This window comes from Somniosus microcephalus, chromosome 2, assembly GCF_052327205.1.
Source record: "Somniosus microcephalus isolate GS21.2 chromosome 2, FLI_Smic_1.0, whole genome shotgun sequence".
In the NCBI taxonomy this organism is placed as follows: Eukaryota; Metazoa; Chordata; class Chondrichthyes; order Squaliformes; family Somniosidae; genus Somniosus; species Somniosus microcephalus.
In genome coordinates this window covers 366,376,548-366,403,393 of record NC_140988.1, presented here as the reverse complement: position 1 = coordinate 366,403,393, position 26,846 = coordinate 366,376,548, and the positions used below count along the sequence as shown (strand labels likewise).

At 47.1% G+C, this 26,846-nt stretch overlaps 1 protein-coding gene across 1 annotated transcript; it reads right to left on the bottom strand.

Annotated features, from left to right (window-relative positions):
• Nucleotides 1-1,701: 1,701 nt before the first annotated feature.
• On the bottom strand, nt 1,702-25,884 carry LOC147123745 (uncharacterized). Its single transcript, XM_085975644.1, has 5 exons — nt 25,384-25,884; nt 24,286-24,472; nt 18,807-18,930; nt 14,611-14,666; nt 1,702-7,391 (listed from the first exon to the last, which is right to left on the bottom strand). The coding sequence occupies exons 2-5, from the start codon at nt 24,385-24,387 to the stop codon at nt 7,323-7,325; spliced, it is 351 nt and encodes a 116-aa protein (XP_085831770.1). The 5' UTR covers nt 24,388-24,472; nt 25,384-25,884; the 3' UTR covers nt 1,702-7,322.
• Between the last annotated feature and the right edge of the window lie 962 nt (nt 25,885-26,846).

The window sequence follows — 26,846 nt, the reverse complement described above, 5'->3', positions numbered from 1 at the left end:
TGTTATTTAGACCCACTTGTGCCTCAGTAGTCAGTGATTATTCAACAGGTTTCACATTCTGCACGTGTGTGTCTTGGTGCCACCCACAATTATCAACGCGTGCTATTATTTTATTTTGTCTTGGTGTACAAATGGCGTGAGTCACACAACACGGGTCACCATCTCTGATTGGACGTATTCCTGGAGCTTTCATCACGTGACTTGCTGTATCCAACCGCCTTTTTCCCCCGTCTCCAATATTTTTATAAACGAATGAAAGTGGTCAAAGAAAATGGGGAAAAAAATCATTTTCTTTAATACCTTGTTGACTTTTATCCCAGGTTTGCTCACAGCTGCAATTGGGAATGGGAGCATTGTGGTTATGTTACCAGACTAGCAATCCAGGGACAGACTTAGATTAAACAATCTGTGAGACATGAGTTCAAATCCCACCACATGGCAGCTGGGGAATTTAAATTCAGTCACGTAAATAAATCTGGAATAAAAAGCTACCATCAGTAATCATGACCACGAAACAATTGGATTGCGCTAAAATCCCACCTTGTTCACTAATGTCCTTCAGGGAAGGAAATCTGCTGTCCTTACTCGGTCTGACCTTTAACTGCCCTCTGAAATGGCCGAGCAAGTCGTTCAGTTGTACCAAACTGCTCCTGTGGGAGCACCTTCACCTCACGGACTGCAGCGGTTCAAGAAGGCGGCTCACCACCACCTTCGCAAGGGCAATTAGGGATGGGCAATAATAGCTGGCCTTGCCAGCGAAGCCCACATCCCATAAACAAATATCAAAAATTCCAGGAGATTAAATTCCAGGAGACTCCGGTACATCCTGCAGAGTTGGAACCCCAACACGCGACTCTGCCTCAGTACATGCAAAGTGTTGTCTTGTTTCCCCCACTCAATTCTTCACCCCCAGCCCCTCCCCACTAGTATTTGTTTCTGAACCAATTCACAACTTTGTTGTTTAATTGTGTTTGGAGGAGTTCCTTGACGTGGCCTGGGACTTTGAAAGTGCCACTGGTGTTTTAGTGACTGAATAAGCCCAATCCAGGTTTTACTGACTGGGGGATTTGGCAATTTAGTTACTGGAACTTTGGGGATCACATGACAGAATTCCACCAACTTATAATTCCATCCACTGTAACTTTCAGAAGGGAATTGGGTAAATGCTTGAAAAGGAAAAATTTGCTGGGCTACGGGGAAAGAGTGGGAGAGTGGGGTTAATTGGATAGTGCATTCAGAGAGCTGGCAGAGGCAAGATGGGCTGAATGGCCTCCTTCTGTGCTGTATGATCTTGACCAGTCCCTGAGAGGACATTACCAGTTACAGCGAGAGTTAGTGATTAGTTTAGATTGTCATGTGTTGGGAGTTGGAGAGCAATTGGCCAGAGGTTTTTCCTGAATTGGCCATGTTTCTTTGTCTGTTTCCAGAGATAGCATAACTGGTAGGTAGGATGGCAGCATGTGAGGTCATACTGTCTACTGGATGGGGTGAGCTTAATGGGCCTGATAGTCTTCATCTACTTTTGTATATCTTTTTGTATGTTTGTATGTGCAGACTGGGGAGTCAATCTAGGTCCCTCCTAGTGTGTGGCTCAAAGAATTCACCCAGTCAGTAATTGAGCCCAGGGACAATCAGAACTCATCTCTTCCCCTTTCTGTTCCCTTCAATGATCCGTGCACAAATCAGGAGACATACAGTAAGTTTGTTCATTTTCAATCCACGTTTATTTTCAGATGTTAAACTTTTCACATTTCAGCTATTGAAACATGACTTATAATATGCGAAATGTGATCTCCTGGGAGAGGCGAAAAACCAGACATAAAAACCCAGGCCAATTTGGGAAAAAAATCTGGGAAATTCCTCTCCGACCCCCTTAGGCGATCGAAACTAGTTCAGGAGATCATTATGGCCCAAATATTCTGAGACAATTACTTTCTCACTTCAACTCTGCTAACATCAATTGAACACAGTCCCCGGGAGCCTGGTCTTCAACAATCGCCTGTCTAGTTCTGTAGCAGCAGTCACAAACCCAATATTCAGCGATGACGAGAAACTGGTTGGCAGGTTGTCTAGAGTTCCCATTTCTGTCATTCCAGGTTGAATGAAAACTGTCCCCAATCATTTCTTTAAAGTGTTAACTGTGACATCGTTTAATTTGCTGGGAACATCCGTTCCTAAACATTGACAGGCCGAATTGGGGGTGGAATGTGGATCTAATTACCGGGATGCATCGGCACAATTTGCCTGAGGAAAATCTCTTAAGGCGTGACCTTTCCTGTTAAGACATTTTGTTAAGACGTCCTAACTTTGAAGGGCAAACCCACTTGTTTTTCCCCTCCCTCCCCGACTCCCGTGCAGTGTTAACTTTTAGCACACCCCAGAACCCAGTTTGTTGACACCCAAAGACAACCCAGAACGAGGAAAAGACATACCAACACTCCCCGCTAGACCCAAGAGAAAACCAGGTGGGTGGCAAATGCCGCGTCACTTGAAGAATGAAGAGGAGCTTACAAGGGAGCAGCTGACACGGGAACAGCTGACAAGGGAGCTGTGATCTTCATTCAGGCATTCTGCACACACAGCTGGTGACTAACCAAGTAGTACTGAGGACGAGGAGGGTGGAGGTACTTGTATGGGAACAGAGGCTTAAATGACCAGGACAGACGCAATAAAGTGAGCATTACCCATGAGTGCCGCACTGCTGGTATACCCTAATTTGACGGGCATTCCATCTCAACTGCCAGGCCATCAATCAGAAGCTGGCAGGACCCAAATCCAGATCCTTACGGTTCAGCTTACTGTTTGGATCTGGCGCTGGCACCCGTGAATAACACCCACTTTGATCTATTTGTCCTGGGAGCCGGAGAATCTGTTCACTTGCAGGTACGGTCCACCCTTCTCACCCTGAGTACCAGTTGGACAGTGCCCAGCAGTGTGTGGAGGATGTCAGAATGAAAAATTCCCTAAAAAAGGTAGGGTCCTCTATACTCTAAAAATGACTTGGATTTCTCCCGTGGGCTCCTGAAATCAAAGTGTGTATTCAACACCCGGGTATCCCTGAAGCACGGTTTGTGAGGTAACTAAAGGGTTAACCAGAACCACCACCTGCTGCAATTTCCTGGAGCATCCTGGAGATCAGGCAACCCTGAGCAACAGAATCCAGAAACAAAAGCACGAAAGACTATCGGGCCTCCGCCCCGACAGCCTGAGGTCCTCCAGCAGATTGGTGATTATCCGGTGATGCGAGCAAGTCGATCGACCTGGTAAACCCCCCCAAGTCCTGAAGGTGTTCTGGACTACCTCAGTGTGGATCATCCACTAGTTAGGGTGAACTACAGAGCAGCGGAGTATGCCGACTGTTGTGTTGTCCGCCCCGGGCCAAATGTGGCACCAAGAGTGTCACCCCGTCATTCAAGCACCAATGGGAAGCAACGCGTCATCTTGACAGAGGGACCCAGGAAGGAGGGTCCCACCCTGTTTGTTGACTTACCGGACCCTTGTCATATTGTCTGTCTGCAGACACACTAACTTACCCTGCACCGAGTCTGAAAGTGGAAATGTCCTATTATACCGTTCACACCCCGAGCCTGTTGAAATGCCAAGTGAAATCACTGGCCGAGAAGACCATTCATCCTGTGGGTACATTACTGGCAGAGTGATGGTCATCCAGAAGGCTCAACTGGAGAAATATCCCCAACAGTTGAGCCTTCTGGATGACGATCACTCGCTCTCAGTTTGGATGGCAGAAGACCTGCCAGTATGCCCACTAGTAGATGGATCCTCTGATGGTCAAACCAAACATCCAGAGTGATCCACTTCCACAGGGAAGTACTGGAAATAGCCCACCCACACAACTCTGAGGTGGGCTATCCAGGCACGATCACTGCTGGGGGAGGTGGAGCTGGACAGGGTCTCGAAGGTTACTTGTTGCGAACTACCTGCATTCCAGGTCCTAATCTGGAATGACGGGCTAGCAAGATATAAAGGACATCGTGCTCCGGATAAAGCCTTGAATAGGCTGGTGGAGGTGAATGGATTGGTGGTGGCGAGTGGATGGTGGTGGTGAATGGATTGGTGATGGTGAGTGCGTTGGTGATGGTTAGTGGCTAGGTGGTGAGTGTACTGGTGTTGGCGAGTGGAAGGGGCCTATAGATGGGGTGGGCTAAGCTTCAAAGTGAACAGTGCCCCCTCACCCTTGTGTGTCATCTCGGGAATGCCTGAAGGTTCTGCTACAGCAGACCCTCCACTTGCTCGCCAAAGAAGCCCTCGGCACCAATGGGCATCTGCAGAACCTGAAGGTTCCCCAAGGTGTGAGGACAAACTCAGTGGCGATGCAAGATCCACTGGACGATAGATCCTGCTCCTACATTGAGAGCACCCACACAGTCTGCTGCTGCAGCAGATGCTCTCTGAAGGTGGTCCTCTCTGGCAGGGATTGCTCCCTCAACTCACCTGCTGGTCAGTGAAGCCAGCCCCGGTGGATTTGGTGGCAGGGAATTCGGGATATGCGCCAAACCCTGCAGGAAGGTCTGCCAGACCCACATGTCCCACCATTTGGATTCTGGGGGGTGGAACAGGACTAGTTTCCTGGGCAGTTCCCTTCCTTCTGAGGCTTTCACGACTGAAGTTCGCCAGCTGTACCAGCGAACCTTAAGTTGTGAGGCAGGGTGGCGGGGCTGTCTACCTTGGCCATAACTGGAGCGCGCCTATCAAATCCGCCCAAACCGCCTTGGAAATTGGGTGGGGAAATCCAACAAAGGTCGATGCCTGAGGCCTTTGCAAGACCCCAGGTAAAGACTCAACCCCCACAAGTGATGGGACTTCCGGAACTCAGTTTCAGACTCGAAGTCACCCTTGTTTTGAATACATGGAAAAGCCTCAACGCACGGAGGCCGTGGTCGACTCGGGCTCCCAGTTTGGTTTCTGGAGTGCACGCACCCTCCCTGGGAGTGCCTCTCGAGTGTAGTAGGGAGCGGCTGAAGGTGGGTCCACAGTGGTGGGTGGGAGCCACAGATCTATAAATAGAGATCTGCGGCTGCACTCACCAAAGTGGACATCACCCGCAGCATAGGTGACCCTGTGTAGGGTCGAGTCCACCGAGGGTGGTGCCCCCAAATGAGCTGGCGCCAACTGGAGACCAATGTCCCGGGGCTGCGTTGGTGTCACCAGAGGGGACGGATGCCTCTAGTGAAGGACACACCAACAGTAGCTGGTGGCGCTTGGGGGAACCAGCCTGATTCTGGCCCCAGTAGGAACGGACACCTCCGAACCAGCTGGTGCCAGAGGAGGACTCTTCCTCTATCCTGGGAGGCCTCGGTACAAGTGGTACCGGGGTTTCACCCGATGTTGTTGACTGGGATGGATTGGCTTTAACCAGCTCGTCCCATTCTACATCATCGAGGCAACAACCGGAGCGTCCACCCTTGAGACTTTCCTGTTCAGTCCCAACAGTTGGACCACCGGTCGACATCGGTCGGAGATGACTGTATGGACTGGGCCCTATCCAGTGCCAGTGCAGTTAACCCCGAGCAATGCCGAACTGAGCCTGGAGTTGGAGCAGGGTTGGTGCTTGATGCCGATGCGGGGACCTGAGTGCTGGACGTGAAGGTCCAGCCCAGGGGAGAACTAGGGAGGAGGGAGAGGGGCGTGGGAAATCTTTTAAAATGGGAAAGAAACGTGCCAGAAGGGAAAGAGTTGGTTTAACACCATCTCCAATCATTGACTGCACATTTAAATGGATCTGTTATTGGCCATCAAATAAAGAAATTAAAAGATGTACAGTTGATACTAAAGAAATGGATGGGGCACAGAGGGATGGGCGTGAGGGGTATTTCAGTGTTGCTATTTCCTCCTTTGTGGTATCTCTGCTGGCATTGATGTGATTTTGGTCAGGACGTGTGATCCAGTTGTCTTTGTGGTTTTGTTACTGACAACTTTAGTCTGTTGGTAGTTTGATGAAACCGTCCATTTCCTCTCACTCATCCTGACACCAACCATGTACCTGTGGCAGAAGAAGAAATCACAAAAATCACTGGATTGCAACAAGGACAATGATGGCATTTTATCGCTCCCCTTGTATAATAAAATATATAACCTGTAAAAGGATTTATCAAATTCCCTTTAAAAAGTCAACACCTGGGTCAGCGTCGAGCTGTGAGGGCAGGTACCAAGCTCGGTCAAGGCAGCTCCAGTGGCATTACTGCCCAGGAGTACATTCTTCGAGTCTTAACCCTGAGCTCTCAGTACTGGTGAACACTTTGAGAAACTGATTATTCAGTCGTTCACTCTCCCTGTCAGCCTCTCTTATTTAGACCCGTTCATTCAACACCAATCAACGGTTTCAAGAGGGACACTCTTGACCTTCTTAAATGGTCGGGCTTAGCTGTACCACAGGCTATCCCCGTGTCCAGGACAAGTTGATCAGAACAACCAGCATGTATGACCTGCTTTCAGTTTCCAGTATTTGAGCCTTTATATCTGCACGGATTTTGCTGTAACTCACTCGGACTTTCACGGGGAATGATACAAGCAGGAACTACAGCTCCAAACACAGTTAGTCACAGTCAGTAAATAGTTGTCTACATTTACAGAGCAGGGAGTGAGCATTAAACTCCAGGACTGGGAGGAGCCGGTCAGTCAGGAGCTGGATGGGGCTCAGTAACCATCAGTAACCAGGCTCCGGGACCCAGACTACCTATGAGCAACACTATGGAAAAACTACCAATAACAAACTGAACTATTCCACCCGACTGTGCATCAATATTACTGTATCTGATAAACTTAATATTGCTCATTATGGCTTTCACTAATAATACAAGATAAACAGGTTAAGACATAGAAACATAGAAGATAGGAGCAGGAGTAGGCCATTCAGCCCCTTGAGCCTGGTCCGCCATTTAATGAGATCATGGCTGATCATCCAAATTCAGTACATTGTCCCTGCTTTCTCCCCATATCCCTTGATTCCTTTAGCCTTAAGAAATATATCTAACTCCTTCTTGAATATATTTAATGAATTGGCCTCAACTGCCTTTTGTGGTAGAGAATTCCACAGGTTCACCACTCTCCAGGTGAAGAAATTCCTCCTCATCTCTGTCCTAAATGGCTTACCCCTTATCCTTAGACTGTGACCCCTAGTTCTGGACTCCCCCGCCATCGGGAACATTCTTCCTGCATCTAGTCTGTCTAGTCCTGTTAGAATATTATAAGTTTCAATGAGATCCCCTCTCATTCTTCTAAACTCCAGCGAATATAAGCCCAATCGACCCAATCTCTCCTCATACGTCATTCCTGCCATCCCAGAAAGACAAACCTGTCAAAGTTCACGACCTTCTGTCCACGCTGCTGGTTGATGATGTTTCAATTGTTCGTGTTGTCTTCACAGAGCAAAGCTGTTCAGATGTTCGAGCCGACCGCATTCAGTCATAGACAGAAAAGCCAGTTAATCAGAGTCAGATGCCTCACATTTATATAGTTTACAAAGCTATTGTGATGTCTCATCTCAGTGTGATGCGCAGTGTGAGGGTGAGGCTTACTCTGCGATGTCACGGTTTGACCCGTCCAATTAAAGGGGCCTCACCTTGCTACCATATTTGGTAAAAACCTTTGGGCTTAAGTTACACTGACTTGTTTCGCTAGAAAGCGGTAACAGGTTTCCATGTGGGTACGACCAAGGCCACAGGGTGTGTGGGCGATGGGCAGTGATGGCATTGTTTGCCTTCTACCAATTATGTTAAGTAATTGCATACATTTAAAGCAACAGGAGTAGGCCATTCAGCCCCTCCAGCATTCAATTAGACCATGGCTGCTCTGCACCTCAAATCCATTTACCTGTCTTTGATCGATATCCCTTGATCAACTCAGGAACAGGAGGAGGCCATTCAGCCCCTCAAGTCTGTTCTGCCATTCAATTCAAGCATGGCTGACCTGTATGTTAACTCCATTTACCCGCATTGGTTCCACATCCCTTAAAACTCTTGCCGAACAAAAATCTACCAATCTCATTTTTGAAGTTTTCAATTGACCCCCAGCCTCAATAGGTATGGGGGGAGAGTTCCACAATTCCGCTAGCCCTTGGGAGAAGAAGTGCTTCCTGACATCACATCCCTGACCAGGCTGTTATATCCGTGTATCTTAATGTTGTGTCCTTCAATAATCAGACAACAGACTGCAGGGAACGATTCAACAGGTGTTTACTGAATGAGTGTTACTCTAGAACTAACTGTACAGATCACTACTCAGGGTTTATATACAGGTGTGGTCACTGCCGGTACTACAGTATACAGGAGCTGTAAAAAGTAGTTCTCTCCCTTAAGGTATATATACACTACATACATTACACAGGCTAACTATAATTTTAAGCTCATGCCCCTTTGTTCTGGATTTCCCCGCCAGAGGAAATAGTTTTTATCGATCTACCCGACCAACTCTTTGAACATCTTAAACACCTCAATTATATCACCGTTTAATATTCTGTACTTGAGGGAATATAAGCCCAGTCTCTGCAACCTGTTCTCATAATTTAACCCTCTGGAAGTCCACACATACAAGATCCAGAGACACTCCCTTGTCCACGTTACTGACCTCCTCCAAAAGGTTATTAGATCAGTCAGACAAGACCGGCCCTTCACAAATCAATGCTGACTCTCATTGACTACCTATGAGCAATGGCATGGGAGGTCTACCAATGATAAGTGGTTACATAGAAACATAGAAGATAGGAGCAGGAGTAGGCCATTCGGCCCCTCGAGCCTGCTCCGTCATTCAATGAGATCATGGCTGAGCATCCAAACTCAGTACCCTGTCCCTGCTTTCTCCCCATAGCCCTTGATCCCTTTAGCCTTAAGAAATATATCTAACACCTTCTTGAATATATTTAATGAATTGGCCTCAACTGCCTTCTGTGGTAGATAATTCCACAGGTTCACCACTCTCTGGGTGAAGAAATTCATAGAAACATAGAAGATAGGAGCAGGAGTAGGCCATTCGGCCCTTCGAGCCTGCTCCGCCATTCAATGAGATCATGGCTGATCATCAAAATTCAGTTCCCTGTCCCTGCCTTCTCCCCATATCCCTTGATCCCTTTAGCCTTAAGAAATATATCCAACTCTTTTTTGAATATATTTAATGAACTGGCCTCCACCGCCCTCTGTGGCAGAGAATTCCACAGGTTCACCACTCTCTGGGTGAAGAAATTCCTCCTCATTTCAGTCCTAAATGTCTTACCCCTTATTCTTAGACTATGACCCCTGGTTCTGGACTCCCCGGCCATCATAAACATCCTTCCTGCATCTAGTCTGTCCAGGCCTGACAGAATTTTATAAGTTTCGATGAGATCCCCTCTCAATCTTCTAAACTCCAGTGAGTATAAGCCCAATCGACACAATCTCTCCTCATACGTCATTCCTGCCATCCCAGGTATCAGCCTGGTGAATCTTCGCTGCACTCCTTCCATGGCAAGAACGTCCTTCCTCAGGTAAGGCGACCAAAACTGCACACAATACTCAAGGTGCAGTCTCACCAAGGCCCTATACGACTGTAGCAAGACATCCTTGTTCCTGTACTCGAACCCTCTTGCTACGAAGGCCAACATGCCATTTGCCTTCTTAACCACCTGCTGCACCTGCATGCTTACCTTCAGCGACTGGTGCACAAGAACACCCAGGTCTCTTTGCACTTCCCCTTCTCCCAATCTATTGCCATTCAAATAATAATCTGCCTTCCTGTTTTTGCCACCAAAGTGGATAACCTCACATTTATCCACATTATAGTGCATTTGCCATGTTTCTGCCTAATCACCCAATCTGTCCAAATCGTACTGGAGTTTCATGATATCCTCCTCACAGCTTACCCTCCCACACAGCTTTGTGTCGTCTGCAAATTTGGAGATATTACATCCAATTCCCTCGTCCAGATCATTAATATATATTGTGAACAGCTGGGGTCCTAGGACTGATCCTTGCGTTACCCAACTAGTCACTGCCTGCCAGTCGGAAAACGACCCATTTATTCCAAATCTTTGCTTTCTGTCCGCCAACCAGTTCTCTATCCAAGTCAATACCTTGCCCCCAATCCCATGTGCCTTAATTTTGCACGCTAATCTCTTATGTGGGACCTTATCAAAAGCCTTCTGAAAGTCCAAATTCACCACAGCCACTGGTTCTCCCTTATCTATTTTACCAGTTACATCCTCAAAAAATTCCAGTAGATTAATCAAGCATGATTTACCTTTTGTAAATCCATGTTGACTTTGTCCGATCCTGTCACTGCTTACCAAGTGCTCTGCTATTACATCTTTTATAATAGATTCTAGCATTTTCCCCACTACCGATGTCAGGCTTACCGGTCTATAATTCCCCGCTTTTTCTCTACCACCTTTTTTGAATAGTGGGGTAACATTAGCTACCCTCCAATCCATGGGTACTGTTCCAGAGCCTATCGAGTTCTGGAAGATGACCAGCAATGCATCTTCTATTTCTAGGGCCACTTCCTTAAGTACCCTGAGAGGTAGATTATCAGGCCCTGGGGATTTATCGGCCTTCAGTCCCATCAATTTTCCTAACACCATTTCCCTACAAATACTGATTTCTTTCAGTTCCACCCTTTCATCAGGCCCTATGTTCCCCGGCATCTCTGGGAGGTTATTTGTGTCCTCCTTTGTGAAGACAGAACCAAAGTATGAATTTAGTTGGTCTGCCATTTCTTTGTTTTCCATTGTAAATTCCCCTGATTCTGACTGTAAGGGACCTACGCTTGACATCACCAATCTTTTTCTCTTCACATATTACATTCCTCCTCATCTCAGTCCTAAATGGCTTACCCCGTATCCTTAGACTGTGACCCCTGGTTCTGGACAGCCCCGCCATCGGGAACATCCTTCCTGCATCTAGACTGTCTCGTCCTGTTAGAATTTTATAAGTTTCAGTGAGATCCCCTCTCATTCTTCTAAACTCCAGCGAGTATAAGCCCAATCGACCCAGTCTCTCCTCGTACATCATTCCTGCCATCCCAGGTATCAGTCTGGTTAATCGTTGCTGCACTCCCTCCATGGCCAGAACATCCTTCCTCAGATAAGGCGACCAAAACTGCTAACAATACTCAAGGTGTGGTCTCAACGAGGCCCTGTAAAACTGCAGCAAGACATCCTTGTTCCTGTACTCGAACCCTCTTGCTATGAAGGCCAAAATACCATTTGCCTTCTTAACCGCCTGCTGCACCTGCATGCTTACCTTCAGCGACTGGTGCCCAAAGACACCCAGGTCTTGTTGCACTTCCCCTTCTCCCAATCTATTGCCGTTCAGATAATAATCTGCCTTCCTGTTTTTGCCACCAAAGTGGATAACCTCGCATTTATCCACATTATACTGCATCTGCCATGCATCTGCCCAATCACTCAACCTGTCCAAATCATACTGGAGTTTCTCGGCATCCTCCTCACAGCACACATGCCCACCCAGCTTTGTGTCATCTGCAAACTTGGAGATATTACATCTAGTTCCCTCGTCTAGATCATTTATATATATTGTGAATAGCTGGGGTCCTAGGACCGATCCCTGCGATACCCCACTAGTCACTGCCTGCCACTCGGAAAAAGACCCGTTTATTCCAACTCTTTGCTTCCTGTCTGCCAACCAGTTCTCTATCCAAGTCAGTACCTTGCCCCCAATCGCATGTGCCTTAACTTTACATGCGAATCTCTTACGCGGGACCTTATCGAAAGCCTTCTGAAAGTCCAAATACACCACATCCACTGGTTCTCCTTCATCTATTTTATCTATTTTACCAGTTACATCCTCAAAAAATTCCAGTAGATTAGTCAAGCACTTGGAAAACAGTGACAGGATCGGAAAAAGTCAACATGGATTTACCCTGGTGACTAACCTCCTCCTTGGCCGTAGCCCTCCTCTCCTCTACCGTAGCCCTCCTCTCCTCTACCGTAGCCATCCTCTCCTCTACGGTAGCCAGCCTTACCACGGAGGCAGCAATCATATCCACGTAGGTAGCCATCCTGTCCGTGTTGATGCGTTCATGCGCCACTGACTCCACAAAAGCTCTGCTCATGGACGCTATGGACTCCTCCATTCGCTCCACACTCGCAGCGACCCTGGAGACAAAACCTGCCAGAGACTCCGACAACTGTGCATGGAGTTCCATCACCTCTGATTTTATGGATGGACCCAGAGGCAGAGGGTCGACATGCAGCTGAGCCGAGCTGGCAGAGTCCTGCGCCATCTGACGAGGACTCTCCACTACTGTCCCGGTCTCCACATTCTGCTGATGCTCACTTGTGAGCTGTGATACACCAGATGACAGCACTGCTCTATGTCCCGAAGGTCCCCCCGAGGTGTGAATATCTGCGCTGGTGCTGGGTGTGCTTATTTCTGCTGATGCTGCGCTCTCAGATGTTGCAGATTCCTCTGAGAAGTCTGGAATCTCAGGCTCTTCCTCCTGCACAGTGGGGAGACGGGGGCTCGCGATGGTCCTGTGGGGGAGTAATGGAAAGAGTTAGAGATGTGATGCCAAGGCTACATGCACATTGCATTTTGCAGATGATCATAAGTCCATATGATGTAGCTTCAGAATCATTATCAGCGACTCATGCAATGGCAATGAGAGAGATGGAAAACTATTCTGTCACCAGCTTGTGTGGGTGCACCTGTCTGTCCTCCCCCAACTTCCACGTCTGTATCATCCCCGACAATCTCCAGGACGGCTTCCTCCCAGGGGGTGAGCTGGGCTAATGAGGGTGGCCCACCTCCTGTCCTGGCTCGCTCGCTCCTGTTATGAGCTCTCTTTTCCTGCAATGGAGACAAGTGGAGGTTGAGTGAGAATGAGGGAGTGAGTGTAGGGATTGCATAGCATTGATACTTAGAAGGAGACAAAGATGGAGTGAGGTTGCAAGACCAAGCGCCCTCCCTGTGCGTTGTCAGTTGTGTTCAAAGCATCAGAGCGAGAGGGCGTGTCAGGGCTGCATAGTGGAAAAGTTATGTGAATGTGAGCATAGAGAGAGAGGGAATGGCTAAGAGTGCATGGATGTGAGTGTCAAGTGGGATGTGGAAGAAGAGATTGCTAAAGCTGAGTGCTGGTGAGGAAAGGCAATGGGGATCAGATTGAGGGTGATGTAAACTTCATACTTACTTTTCCAGTGCGATGAAGGTCATGGAATCTTCTCCTGCACTGCATCCAGCTGCGCCGTGTGAGCCCCAAGGAATTGACTTCCCCAGCCACCTGTAGCCACACGGCCTTGGTCTGACTGGGAGGCCTCTTCCTCCCTGAAGAAGGGAGCAGGCCCTTCCTGTTGGCCCTAGCCCCATCCAACAATGCCTGCAGTGATGCCTCATCAAATTTAGGAGATGATCTTGGCCTCCCGCTGGCCATTGTTCCTACAGGTTCCTGTGCCATCAAATGCCAAAAGGCTGGCAGCCTGCAGAAGAAGCAAGGCTTGTTGCAGACCTTAAATGATGTCGTCACTAAGTGAGTGGGCAGAAATTTGGCAGATGGAATATAATGTTGGAAAGTGTGAGGTTATGCACTTTGGCAGAAAAAATCAAAGAGCAAGTTATTATCTAAATGGAGAGAAACTGCAAAGTGCTACAGTACAAAGGGATCTGGGGGTCCTGGTGCATGAAACACAGAAGGTTAGTATGCAGGTACAGCAGGTGATCAGGAAGGCCAATGGAATCTTGGCTTTTATTGCAAGGGGGATGGAGTATAAAAACAGGGAAGTCTTGCTTCAGTTATATAGGGTACTGGTGAGGCCACACCTGGAATATTGTGTACAGTTTTGGTTTCCATTTTTAAGAAAAGATATACTTGCGCTCGAGGCAGTTCAGAGAAGGTTCACTCGGTTGATTCCGGAGATGAGGGGTTGACTTATGAGGAAAGGTTGAGTACTCTACACATTGCAATTCAGAAGAATGAGAGGCGATCTTATCGAAACATATAAGATTGTGAGGGGGCTTGATCGGGTGGATGCGGGGAGGATGTTTCCATTCATGGGTGGGACTAGAACTAAGGGGCATAATCTTAGAATAAGGGGCTGCCGTTTCAAAACTGAGATGAGGAGAAACTTCTTCACTCAGAGGGTAGTAAATCTATGGAATTTGCTACCTCAGAGAGCTGTGGAAGCTGCAACAGTAAATAAATTTAAAATGGAGATAGACAGTTTCCTAGCTGATAAGGGAATTAGGGGTTACGGGGAGCGGGCAGGGAAGTGGAAGTGAGTCTAGGTTCGGATCAGCCATGATCCTATTGAAGGGCGGAGCAGGCCCGAGGGGTCGTATGGCCTACTCCTGCTCCTACTTCTTATGTTCTTATGTTCTTATGTCATATTATGCGACTTTCTGACTGGAAATACTCATTTGCGAAGGGTTCCCACATGTTGGAAATCAATCGGCCAATTGAGTTAAAATTGCATCAACCTCACACACCCATTTAGATTCGTGTGGGAAACACGAAATTCGGGGAACCCGACAATTCCCCGCACCTGAGTTAAAATTGACCCCATCTAGTTTATTCAGGCTCGAAAAAATCAACACATTATGCAGATAAAAATTGGAAAAGAAAACTTACACAAGTATAAGGGAAAATGTGATCAGACAATTTACTTACCTCTCCAGCTCTCCAAAACTTCAAGGTAACTGCCTCCTGACAAAAATATGTACTAGCTGCTGGAGAAACTGGTTATAATCAGGGTGATAAAAAAGCACATTTAATACTTTACCAAAGAAAACACATTGGGCTAGATTTTTGGGGAGCCGTCAGGCGGGGTTTCAGGCGTGTGGGGGGGGGGGGGAATCCCGAATTTGGGGGTCCCGGCACCATCCCGCCGAAAATCCCGCCCCACGTAAGTTTCAGGGGTGGCGGGTACCCGCCCCGCACTGGGACCCGCCGAAACCAGGCGGGAAGGGATTAGTGCCAATTAACTGCCTGTTAACAGGTAGTTAACAGGCAGTTTTTAGCCTAATCCCTATTTTGAGGGGTTTCGTGTGGGATTCCCGATGGCTCCAAACCACGCCAGGTAGAGCAGGCGGGCCGTCGGGTTGAAGGAGTTGCAGGGGTCGCGATGTTGGCGCTCAGGTGAGTGATGGGTGCATGAATGCAAAGGTAAGTGTGTTTGGTGTGTCTAAAGTGTGTAAAGAACTTTTACTTACCTGTACTTACCTTAGCAGCCTTTCTTCCTGTAGCCGTCGGGAGCGCATCGCTCAGCCAGAACTGAAAGCTGAACGGCTGCGATCTGTGAAAAGTGACAGCCTTCAGCTTTGAGTGCCGGTGCGAGTTCTAACTGAGTCTGTGCAGAATGACTCAGCTTAGAACTTAGAGTGTCAGTGTTTCACAGCTTCAAACAGCTGTGAAACACTGATATTTCATCTGTCAAGAACTCTTGACAGATGAAATTTCAGTCTGTGACATCACCTGTTGCCGGGTGGCCCTTAATTGGCCTGCTGAGCCCGCTGGGTGGGCTCAACAAGGTCAATCAAGGGAAAATCACGCGGATTGGCCGGACGTCGAAGTAGGCAGGTCAAAAACCCGAAAGGGGAAGTCCCGCCTTCTTCTCGACAGGTTCGGCAAAATCTACCCCATTCAATTTACTTGGTGGGTTTTTCACAAGATGTTTAGGCGTCCACTCCTCATCCGAGTCACTAGAAACATACACACGGGGTTGGCGCCCACTGCTAGGTCTTGACATGAACGCTGGTTTTGGTATATTCAATCCTGTGAAAATTAAAATATTCCACTCATCTACAGCTGATAACAGCCTGTATTTAAATTGACTTAACTTACTGACGAAAGGCATCTGTTGAATCAAACCATTTTAGAATAATATCAGGTAAGAGCCGCACAGAGGCTTTCCTTTCATCAATGGCATCTGGATTTAAATCCAGCACAGATTGATCAGACGAAAAGGTGCTTTTATGTTATGCTGGGGAGCTGGGAGCACAGCACTCAGACCCATGCCCTCTAAGAGACTTGATCTCCCAGTATTTGTTTATGCCGCTGCTCCCTATTGGACCCATTGGAGAGTCCAAAGGAAGGAAATTTACATTTGTGACAGCTGACGGTCACTCTCAGTTCCGAGGGAAAGGAAGGTCCTTGATGGCATCTGAGATGTAGAGCTTTCCTCCCTTATTCCAATATTTACTGTTTTTATTCTTCATTTAGTTTTAATGACAATCATTTCGTAGTTTTGCACAAAGAGTGGGGTATTGTCACAATAGGAGGTGTTCTGATAGTCAGATGAGATCAGGATCAGCCGTGCTGTCCCGCACATCACACAACTACCAACACTCAGACAGGATTTTTTCAAGGCAATTAAATTAATATTCTAGCAAAATACTGCGAATGCTGGAAATCCGAAATAACAACAGAAAACGCTGGAAAAACTCAGCAGGCCAGGGGGCATCCGCGGAGAGAGAAACAGAGTTAATGTTTCAGGTCGAAGCCCCTTCGTCAGAACTGGAAAAATGCAGGAAATAGAATAGATTTTAAAGCAAGTTAGGGGCTGGGAAAAGGGGGAGGGGATGAAAGAACAAAAGGGAAGGTCAGTGATAGGATAGAAAGCAGGAGAGACAAAGAGACATTGAGAGACATTGGCCCTGAAATTAGGATCGGGAGCTTGCCGCGCATGCAAGCCCCCGATGTGCACTCACCCTGCGCGCCAACATCTGAAGCCCGGGCCTGCTTGCATTTCCTGTCACAGGCCCGGTTCAGATGTTGGCGCGATGTGCTTACCTGATCCAGCGGCGTAGTTAGTGCGATGTGCCGGCTGGGATCAGGTGAGCACTGTGCAGCCAATCAGGGGAGGGGAAACTCATTCATGAGTTTGACAGAAAGAGCTGTCAAACTCATGAAAACTCCTGGCCCCAAAACACTACTTAAACCTGAAAGAAAATTTAAAAAAACATTGCACTACTTAAATGAACAATAAAGAACTCTGAAAAACTATTTTGAACAATAATTTTAAAATTTGAAAAAAAGAAATGTTTTTTAAATCGGGGCTAAAACTAAACTTACCTTACTGTAAATTCTTTAAAAATAACTAACCTGTGGAAAAAAAAATTCTCAATTGTACTAAAAGCCCACTTACCTGAAAAACTAAGTATTTACGTGTGGTTTTTCAAGCGTAAAGACCGGAGGCCTTTACACACGCGCAACTCTGGAAAAAAAAAAGGAATTTCACTGCGCACCTGCCTGTGCAGTCGCGCGCGTTCTGCCTCTTAACCCCTTGGGTCAGAGGACAGGAAATGCCGGTTTTCAGCGCATGCGCTGTGCATGCTGAAAACCGGCAATTCCTCCGGGCACACGCGTGAGTACCCCGTCTGTACTCACGCGTTGTGCCCGGAATTACTGGGCCATTAAGAGATATTCAAGGCGAGAGGAGGTGGTAATGGGACAGGTTAAGGAACAAAGGATGGCTCTAGTTGGAGTGTGAATTGCACTGGCAGAATGAAGGACAGCTGCCACGTGGGAGGGAAAAAAAAAATATATATATATATATGTGATAGGGGCCGAGGTTATGATCTGAAATTGTTGAACTCTATGTTGAGTCCAGAGGGCTGTAGAGTGCCTAATCGAAAGATGAGGTGCTGTTCCTCGAGTTTACGTCGAGCTTCCGTGGAACAGTGCAAGAAGCTGAGGGCGGTGAGGTCTGAGTGGGAATGGGGCGGTGAATTAAAGTGACAGGCGACCGGAAGCTCAGGGTCTTACAGACTGAACGGAGGTGTTCCGCAAAGCAGTCACCCAATCTGCGTTTGGTCTCCCCAGTGTAGAGGAGACCACATCGTGAGCAGCGAATACAGTATACTAGATTGCAAGAAGTACAAGTAAATCGCTGTTTCACCTGGAAGGGGTGTTTGGGGCCCTGGACAGTGGGAAGAGGGGAGGTATAAGGGCATGTGTTGCATCTCCTGCGCTTGCATGGGAAGGTGCCGGGCAAAAGGGAAGGGGTGCTGGGGGTGGTAGAGGAGTGGATTAGGGTGTCGCGGAGGGAGCGGTCCCTACAGAATGCTGAAAGGGGAGGTAAGGGGAAGATGCATTTGGTGGTGGGATCACGCTGGAGGTGGCAGAAATGGCGAAGGATGATCCGTTGAATGTGGGGGCTGGTGGGGTAAAAGGTGAGGACAAGGGGAACCCTATCGTGGTTCCGGGAGGGAGGGGCAGGGGTGAGGGCAGAAGTGCGGGAGAAGAATGGACATGGTCGAGGGCCGTGTCAACCAGGCTCGAGGGGAATCGTCGGTTGAGGAAAAAGGAAGACATGTCGGAAGCACTGGTATGGAAAGAGGCATCGTCAGAGCAGATGCGGCAGAGACGGAGAAACTGGGAGAATGAAATACAGTCCTTACAGGAAGCGGGGTGGGAGGAAGTGTAGTCCAGGTAGCTGTGGGAGTCAGTGGGCTTGTAGTGAATGTTTGTCAATAACCTATCCCCAGAGATGGAGACGGAGAAGTCGAGGAAGGGAAGGGAAGAGTCAGAGTTGAACCATGTGAAGGTGAGGGAAGGGTGGAAATTGGAAGCAAATGTGAATGACATTTTCTAGTTCAGGGCGAGAGCAGGAGATGGCACCGATACAATCATAAATTAATATTCAGTGAATCATAGGATGGAGGTGCTGCATTTCCTGATATGCGTTCCTAATCTGTGCCAGCAGCGGTGAGATGGAAAATCCCAGCCAAAGTATCTAACCACATATGAGGAGAACATCCACTTGGGTGTAATATTGGAAGAACTGTATGCCAGTACGAATCAGGGTGTTCAGGACAGGAAGGGAGAAATGTTGAAAGGAAGAAAATAATTGATTTTGTACAAACCTATTGCAAGCATGGTTTCATAGTTCTGCTGCACTTTCTTATAACGGATGTCTACCCATTCACTTAGCTCTGCCCAATCATCTTTGGAAAGATACACGGCAATGTCTTTAAGCTTTTCGAGAATCTGGAGAAATAAAATGAATGTAATTTCTGATTCATCTAGGCATTAAATCTGTAATCTTCATAAACTAGAGTTCTACAAATTTAAGATTAGCTACCCTGTCAGATCTGCCAATCTTTAAAAGAATATCCTCCACACCACTTGAATGGGCCGGCACAGCCAGCCATTATTGGGAGCCATCAATATCGTGGCAGCATGATGTTGAAATGTCTTGAAGGAAAGTTGTCTCAAGACCTTCTAAAATCAGTGTTGGTGCTACCTTGCTCCAGAGGATGTCATAGAGTCATAGAGTTATACAGCACAGAAAGAGGCCCTTCGGCCCATCGCGTCCGCGCCGGCCATCAAACCCTGTCTAATCTAATCCCATTTTCCAGCATTTGGTCCGTAGCCTTGTATGCTATGGCATTTCAAGTGCTCATCCAAATGCTTCTTGAATGTTGTGAGGCTTCCTGCCTCTACCATCCTTTCAGGCAGTGAGTTCCAGATTCCAACCACCCTCTGGGTGAAAAAGTTCTTCCTCAAATCCCCTCTAAACCTCCTGCCCCTTATCTTGAATCTATGCTCCCTTGTTATTGACCCCTCTACTAAGGGGAAAAGTTCCTTTCTATCTACCATAGAAACATAGAAACATAGAAGATAGGAGCAGGAGTAGGCCATTCGGCCCTTCGAGCCTGCTCCGCCATTCAATGAGATCATGGCTGATCATCCAAATTCAGTACCCTGTCCCTACCTTCTCCCCATATCCCTTGATCCCTTTAGCCTTAAGAAATATATCCAACTCTTTTTTGAATATATTTAATGAACTGTCCTCCACCGCCCTCTGTGGCAGAGAATTCCACAGGTTCACCACTCTCTGGGTGAAGAAATTCCTCCTCATTTCAGTCCTAAATGTCTTACCCCTTATTCTTAGACTATGACCCCTGGTTCTGGACTCCCCGGCCATCATAAACATCCTTCCTGCATCTAGTCTGTCCAGGCCTGACAGAATTTTATAAGTTTCGATGAGATCCCCTCTAAATCTTCTAAACTCCAGTGAGTATAAGCCCAATCGACACAATCTCTCCTCATACGTCATTCCTGCCATCCCAGGTATCAGCCTGGTGAATCTTCGCTGCACTCCTTCCATGGCAAGAACGTCCTTCCTCAGGTAAGGCGACCAAAACTGCACACTGTACTCAAGGTGCGGTCTCACCAAGGCCCTGTACAACTGTAGCAAGACATCCTTGTTCCTGTACTCAAACCCTCTTGCTACAAAGGCCAACATACCATTTGCCTTCTTAACCGCCTGCTGCACCTGCATACTTACCTTCAGCGACTGGTGCACAAGAACACCCAGGTCTCTTTGCACTTCCCCTTCTCCCAATCTATTGCCATTCAAATAATAATCTGCCTTCCTGTTTTTGCTACCAAAGTGGATAACCTCACATTTATCCACATTATAGTGCATTTGCCATGTTTCTGCCCAATCACCCAATCTGTCCAAATCGTACTGGAGTTTCACGACATCCTCCTCACAGCTTACCCTCCCACCCAGCTTTGTGTCGTCTGCAAATTTGGAGATATTACATCCAATTCCCTCGTCCAGATCATTAATATATATTGTGAACAGCTGGGGTCCTAGGACCGATCCTTGCGGTACCCCACTAGTCACTGCCTGCCACTCGGAAAACGACCCGTTTATTCCAACTCTTTGCTTTCTGTCCGCCAACCAGTTCTCTATCCAAGTCAATACCTTGCCCCCAATCCCATGTGCCTTAATTTTGCACGCTAATCTCTTATGTGGGACCTTATCAAAAGCCTTCTGAAAGTCCAAATTCACCACATCCACTGGTTCTCCCTTATCTATTTTACCAGTTACATCCTCAAAAAATTCCAGTAGATTAGTCAAGCATGATTTACCTTTTGTAAATCCATGTTGAATTTGTCCGATCCTGTCACTGCTTACCAAGTGCTCTGCTATTACATCTTTTATAATAGATTCTAGCATTTTCCCCACTACCGATGTCAGGATTACCGGTCTATAATTCCCCGCTTTTTCTCGACCACCTTTTTTGAATAGTGGGGTAACATTAGCTACCCTCCAATCCATGGGTACTGTTCCAGAGCCTAACGAGTTCTGGAAGATGACCAACAATGCATCTTCTATTTCCAGGGCACTTCCTTAAGTACCCTGAGATGTAGATTATCAGGCCCTGGGGATTTATCGGCCTTCAGTCCCATCAATTTTCCTAACACCATTTCCCTACAAATACTGATTTCTTTCAGTTCCACCCTTTCATCAGGCCCTATGTTCCCCGGCATCTCTGGGAGGTTATTTGTGTCCTCCTTTGTGAAGACAGAACCAAAGTATGAATTTAGTTGGTCTGCCATTTCTTTGTTTCCCATTATAAATTCCCCTGATTCTGACTGTAAGGGACCTACGCTTGACTTCACCAATCTTTTTCTCTTCACATATCTATAAAAGGTCTTATAATCAGTTTTTATGTTCCCCGCAAGCTTACTCTCATATTCTATTTTCCCTTTCTTAATTAATCCCTTTTTCCTCCTTTGTTGAATCCTAAACTGCTCCCAATCCTCAGGATTATTGCTTTTTCTGGCCAATTTATATGTCGTCTCCTTGGATCTTATGCTATCCCTAATTTCCCTTGTTAGCCACGGTTGAGTCACCTTTGTTTTATTTTTATGCCAAACTGGGATGAACAAATTCTGTAGCTCATCCATTCGGTCTTTGAATGTTTGCCATTGCCTATCCACCGTCAACCCTTTGAGTGCCATTTCCCAATCAATCCTACCCAACTCGCTCCTCAGACCATCGTAGTTTCCTTTATTTAAATTGAGGACCCGAGTCTCTGAGTCAACTACTTCATTCTCCATCTTAATGAAGAATTCGATCATATTATGATTACTCAGACCCAAGGGGCCTCGTACAACAAGACTGCTAATTAATCCTTTGTCGTTACATAATACCCAGTCTAAGATGGCCTGATCTCTGGTTGGTTCCTCGACATATTGGTCCAGGAAACCATCCCGTAAACACTCCAGGAATTCCTCCTCCACAGTATTGTTACTGATTTGGTTGGCCCAATCTATATGTAGATTAAAGTCACCCATGATGACTGCTGTGCCCTTATTGCACGCTTCTTTAATTTCCCTTTTAATGCCACCCCCAACCTCCGCCTTACTGTTGGGAGGTCTATATACCACTCCCACTAATGTTTTTTTCCCCTTAGTATTTCTCAATTCTACCCATACAGATTCCACATCATCAGAGCTAATATCCTTCATTACAATTGTATTAATCCCTTCTTTAACCAGTAATGCTACCCCACCTCCCTTTCCTTTTTGCCTATCTTCCCTGAATATCGAATACCCCTGGGTGTTGAGTTCCCAGTCTTGGCCATCCTTGAGCCACGTTTCCGTAATCCCAACCAAATCATATTCGTTTACCTCTATTTGCGCAGCCAATTCGTCCACCTTATTACAAATGCTCCTCGCATTAAGACACAAAGCCTTCAGGCTTGTTTTTTTAACGCTCTTAGACCTATTAGAGTTATTATTTACAGTGGCCGCGTTTGATTTAAACCGTTGATTTCTCTGACTGCCACTTTTGTTTTTTTCCTTCCTATCTTTTGCTTTTATCCGTTTCCCTTTCCTCTGTCGCCCTGCTCAGGTTCCCAACCCCCTGCCATTTTAGTTTAAACCCCCCCGAACAGTGCTAGCAAACCTCCCCGGCAAGGATGTTTGTCCCACTCTGGTTCAGGTGCAACCCGTCCGACTTGTACAAGTCCCACCTTTCCCAGAAGCAGGCCCAGTGATCCAGGAAACTAAAGCCCTCCCTCCTGCACCAACTCTTTAGCCACGCATTCATCTGCTCTATCCTCCTATTCCTATACTCACTAGCACGTGGCACCGGGAGTAATCCAGAGATTACAACCTTTGAGGTCCTGCTCTTTAATCTGCTACCTAGCTCCCTAAATTCTTGCTGCAGGACCTCATCCCTCTTCCTACCCATGTCATTGGTCCCAATGTGAACCACGACCTCTGACTGTTCACCCTCCTCCTTCAGAATGCCCTGCAGCCGTTCAGTGACATCCTTGACCCTGGCACCAGGGAGGCAACAAACCATCCTGGAGTCATGTCTACGGCCACAGAAACGCCTATCTGTACCCCTTACGATAGAATCCCCTACCACTATTGCTCTCCCACTCTTTTTCCTCCCTTCCTGAGCAGCAGAAGCACCCCTGGTGCCAGGAAGTTGGCTGCTGCTGCCTTCCTCTGGTAAGTCATCCCCCTCAACAGTATCCAAATCGGTATACCTGTTTGAGAGGGGGATGGCCACAGGGGTTCCCTGCACTCCCTGCCTGCCTCTACTGCTCTGCCTGATGGTCACCCATTTCCCTTCTGCCTGTGCAGCCCTTACCTGCGGTGTGACCAACTCACTAAACGTGTTATCCACGACCCTCTCAGCATCGTGAATGCTCCAAAGCCCATCCATCCGCAGCTCCAGCGCCGCAATGCGGTCTGCTAGTAGCTGCAGCTGGATGCATTTCTGGCACACGTGGTCATCAGGGACACCGGCAGTGTCCCTGAATTCCCACATAGAGCAAGAGGAGCATAACACGGGGCTGGGCTCTCCTGGCATGACTTACCCTTTAATTACTTTAAATTAATTCACTATCACCAATTAAAGATGACTCTACAGTGCCTGAGTTGGTAAACCAACAGTCCCTGCTACACCAGAAAAGACCTTAGTAACTATAAACTACAGAGTTAAAGTTTAAAAAAGAGAAATACTCACCAACCAATCACTTACCTGCTCCCTGGTGACGTCACACTCTGATTACTTTTTACCTCTCTCCCCGCTGCTGAGTTAGTAAGCCTCGCCTCACCGCTCCTTTATACTGCCGCCTCGGTGCTCTCCTGGTCCGATCTGGTCGGGCCTCACCTCACCGCTCCTTTATACTGCCGCCTCGGTGCTCTCCTGGTCCGATCTGGTCGGGCCTCGCCTCACCGCTCCTTTATACTGCCGCCTCGGTGCTCTCCTGGTCCGATCTGGTCGGGCCTCGCCTCACCGCTCCTTTATACTGCCGCCTCCATGCTCTCCTGGTCCGATCTGGTCGGGCCTCGCCTCACCGCTCCTTTATACTGCCGCCTCGGTGCTCTCCTGGTCCGATCTGGTCGGGCCTCGCCTCACAGCTCCTATATACTGTCACCGCTCCTATATCCTCTACCCTATCTATGCCCCTCATAATTTTATACACCTCAATCAGGTCCCCCCTCAGCCTTCTCGAAAAGCAAAACAAAATGGCTAAAAATGATACCACACACCATCCCCTTTTCTAACTTATTCTTCCTCACCTTCTTTATGCTCACATGCAACATTCCATAGAAAACTGTAGTCAAACACCTTACAGCAGGTTTTTTGGTGCTGCTGTTTTTCAGCCAGTTGTTCAAGGACATCCATAGTGAATGCCTCCGATTCCTCCCCTTCAGTGTGAAATTATTCACACTCACCCGAACGTCATAGTCGAGATCAATCTAGTAACTTCAGGGAACACAGCAAAACACCATTCAGCAAGCTTCGCCATGTTATTTACAATGGTAGATCTACTTTTTCAACCTCATTTTCCCCACTTTAAGTATCTATCCCCTTTTAAATACCTGAATTAAATCTGCATCAATGGCCTTCTGTGGTCGTGCTTTTCACAATCCAACTACATTTTGCGTTAAGAATTTTCTCCTGGATTAAATGTTCAACAGCTGAGTTCTCATTTTAAATAGATGTCCCTTTATTACAGATCTCCCTATTAGCAAAATGAGTATTGGAACTCATCTATCTTGTCAATTCCCTTTTTAATTGTTACACAGGATGTGGTCAATGCTAACAAGACCATCTTTAATGCCCATCCCTAGTTGCCTTGAGAAGATGGTGGTGGACCTTCTATTTAAACACCTCGATCAGATCACTCCTCATGTTTTGGGAGGTTTGCTCAGTCTCTGATCAGACCTAAAGTAATAATTGGAATAGGAAAGGCAAATCCACAGCAGTACTTTCAGTTAAATTATAACTACAAGACTAGGATAAACCTGGTAAAAGAGAAGTTCAGAACTATGGTCACAGCAGGAATTATCAGTACCTGAAGTGGTCACTGGGGAGGGTAGTAGAGGCAAAAAACTAAAAATGAATTAATTTAAGCAGTTAGATATTGTGATAAGGGAATTTTAGGTTTCTACTGGAAGGATAAGTTCGATGGGCCAAATGGTCTCACTGCTCAATATTAATGTTGGTGATCCAATCTAAACACTGGGGAACTCTGCCACTCCCTACTGACAGTATTAATGTGATTGGTATCTTTTGGGACTGAGCAGCTGAATCTTCCCCATCTCAAGTTGCAAACCATACATTTCTCCAGCATTTTCTTTCTGGTTTCCATTTCAAATCTGCCATCATCTCACCTCCGATTTCCTCTTCTCAGACATGGCCTTGCCTTCTTCAGTATCTTCCCTGTCACTCTGAGTTTTGCCCAAACCTTCCTGAGGTTGGCCACCTTATTTACTCAACTTTTCCCTCCAATTTTTGTGCCCTTCTCGATCCCTCAGTCTTTTCAATGGTTTTCCCCCCGGGTCGATTATTTCTTCCTTTTTTCCTGTCACCTCACGGGGCTAAAATGAAGTCCAATCTGAGTGAAAGACTTTCCTGTCAGTAGCAGTGTTTAGGTAATGTGGCACTAATATCTGAAGCGGTCTTTTCTTCTGACTTTCCCTCAGACTAACACGACCTGAGTTTCTTTCTCACTAAAAGTAACCCTGCCAGCTCCTGGTTTTTCCTCCAGATATTTTTGTTCCTTTTCTGGTCAGAAATAATTTGTGACTGGATTTTTATTTTGTTGAGCTGCAATCCATCAGCATTTGCTGTAAAAGTGTGAAATGACTGAGAATGTGCTGTGAACGCGCCTCCTGCAGCCTCCCGCTTTCTGCAAAGTGCCCGGCGACGCCGCCTCTATTTATAGCGCCCGCCTCCCCCCCGGGGCGGGGCCATTAGAAGGGCGACACGTGAGCGGCGCCGCGGCCAATCAGAGCGCTGCGGCTGAGGGTTGAGCAGGGCGCGAGCGCCGGCGTGAGGAGACAGCCCGCCTCACACGCCCAGGGAAGCCGAGCACGCGCCCTTTGAAACAAGGCCCAAAGACACACTAGTCCCCCATGGGGAGGGCACCCAGGATAGGAGGCTCAAAGGCCAAGGCCCTTTTAGGGCTCCTTCAGCTTTTATTTAATTATTTTTTTTAAATTGAAAACATTTTAAAAGTTGTACTGTCTTCATTCTTCCTCTAAAAATGCATCATCTCACACTTTTCTGTGTTGAATTACATCTGTCACGAGTCCGCCCATCCCACGTACCTGTCTATTTCCTCTTGAAGTCTATTACTAGCTGCCTCAGTGGTTACTACACTTTCATGTTTGTGTCATCTGCAAACTTCGAAAATGTGCCCTTTACCCCCAATCCGAGTCATTAATGTTTATTCAAAGCAGCAGTGGCCTTAGTACGGAACCCTGGGGAACTCCACGGTATACCTCCCTCCAGTCCGAAAGACAACCTCTCACCACAACTCTGTTTTTATATATATAATAAGCTAATTTTGTATCCATGCTACTGCTGCCCCTTTTATCCCATGGGCTTCAATTTTGCTAACAAGCCTACTATGTGGCACTTTACCAAAAGCCTTTTGAAAGTCCATATACACAACACCAACTGCACTGCCCTCATCCGCCCTCTCTCTTACCTCAACAAAAAACTCAATCACCTTAGGCAAACATGATTTGCCCTGAACAAATCCGCGCTGGTTGTCCTTTATTATTCCAGACTTTTACAAGTGCTTGTTAATTTTCGCTGACTGGTCTGTAATTGCCAGGTTTATCTTTCT

Coding starts and splice junctions, on each gene's coding strand:
- LOC147123745 (XM_085975644.1), bottom strand. CDS start 24,387: ATGTCCTTGAACAACTGGCTGAAAAACAGCAGCACCAAAAAACCTGCT. Junction 14,667..18,806: donor TGAAACCATGCTTGCAATAG/GTTTGTACAAAA, acceptor TTTCTCCAGCAG/CTAGTACATATTTTTGTCAG. Junction 7,392..14,610: donor AGTTTTGGAGAGCTGGAGAG/GTAAGTAAATTG, acceptor ACATCTGAACAG/CTTTGCTCTGTGAAGACAAC.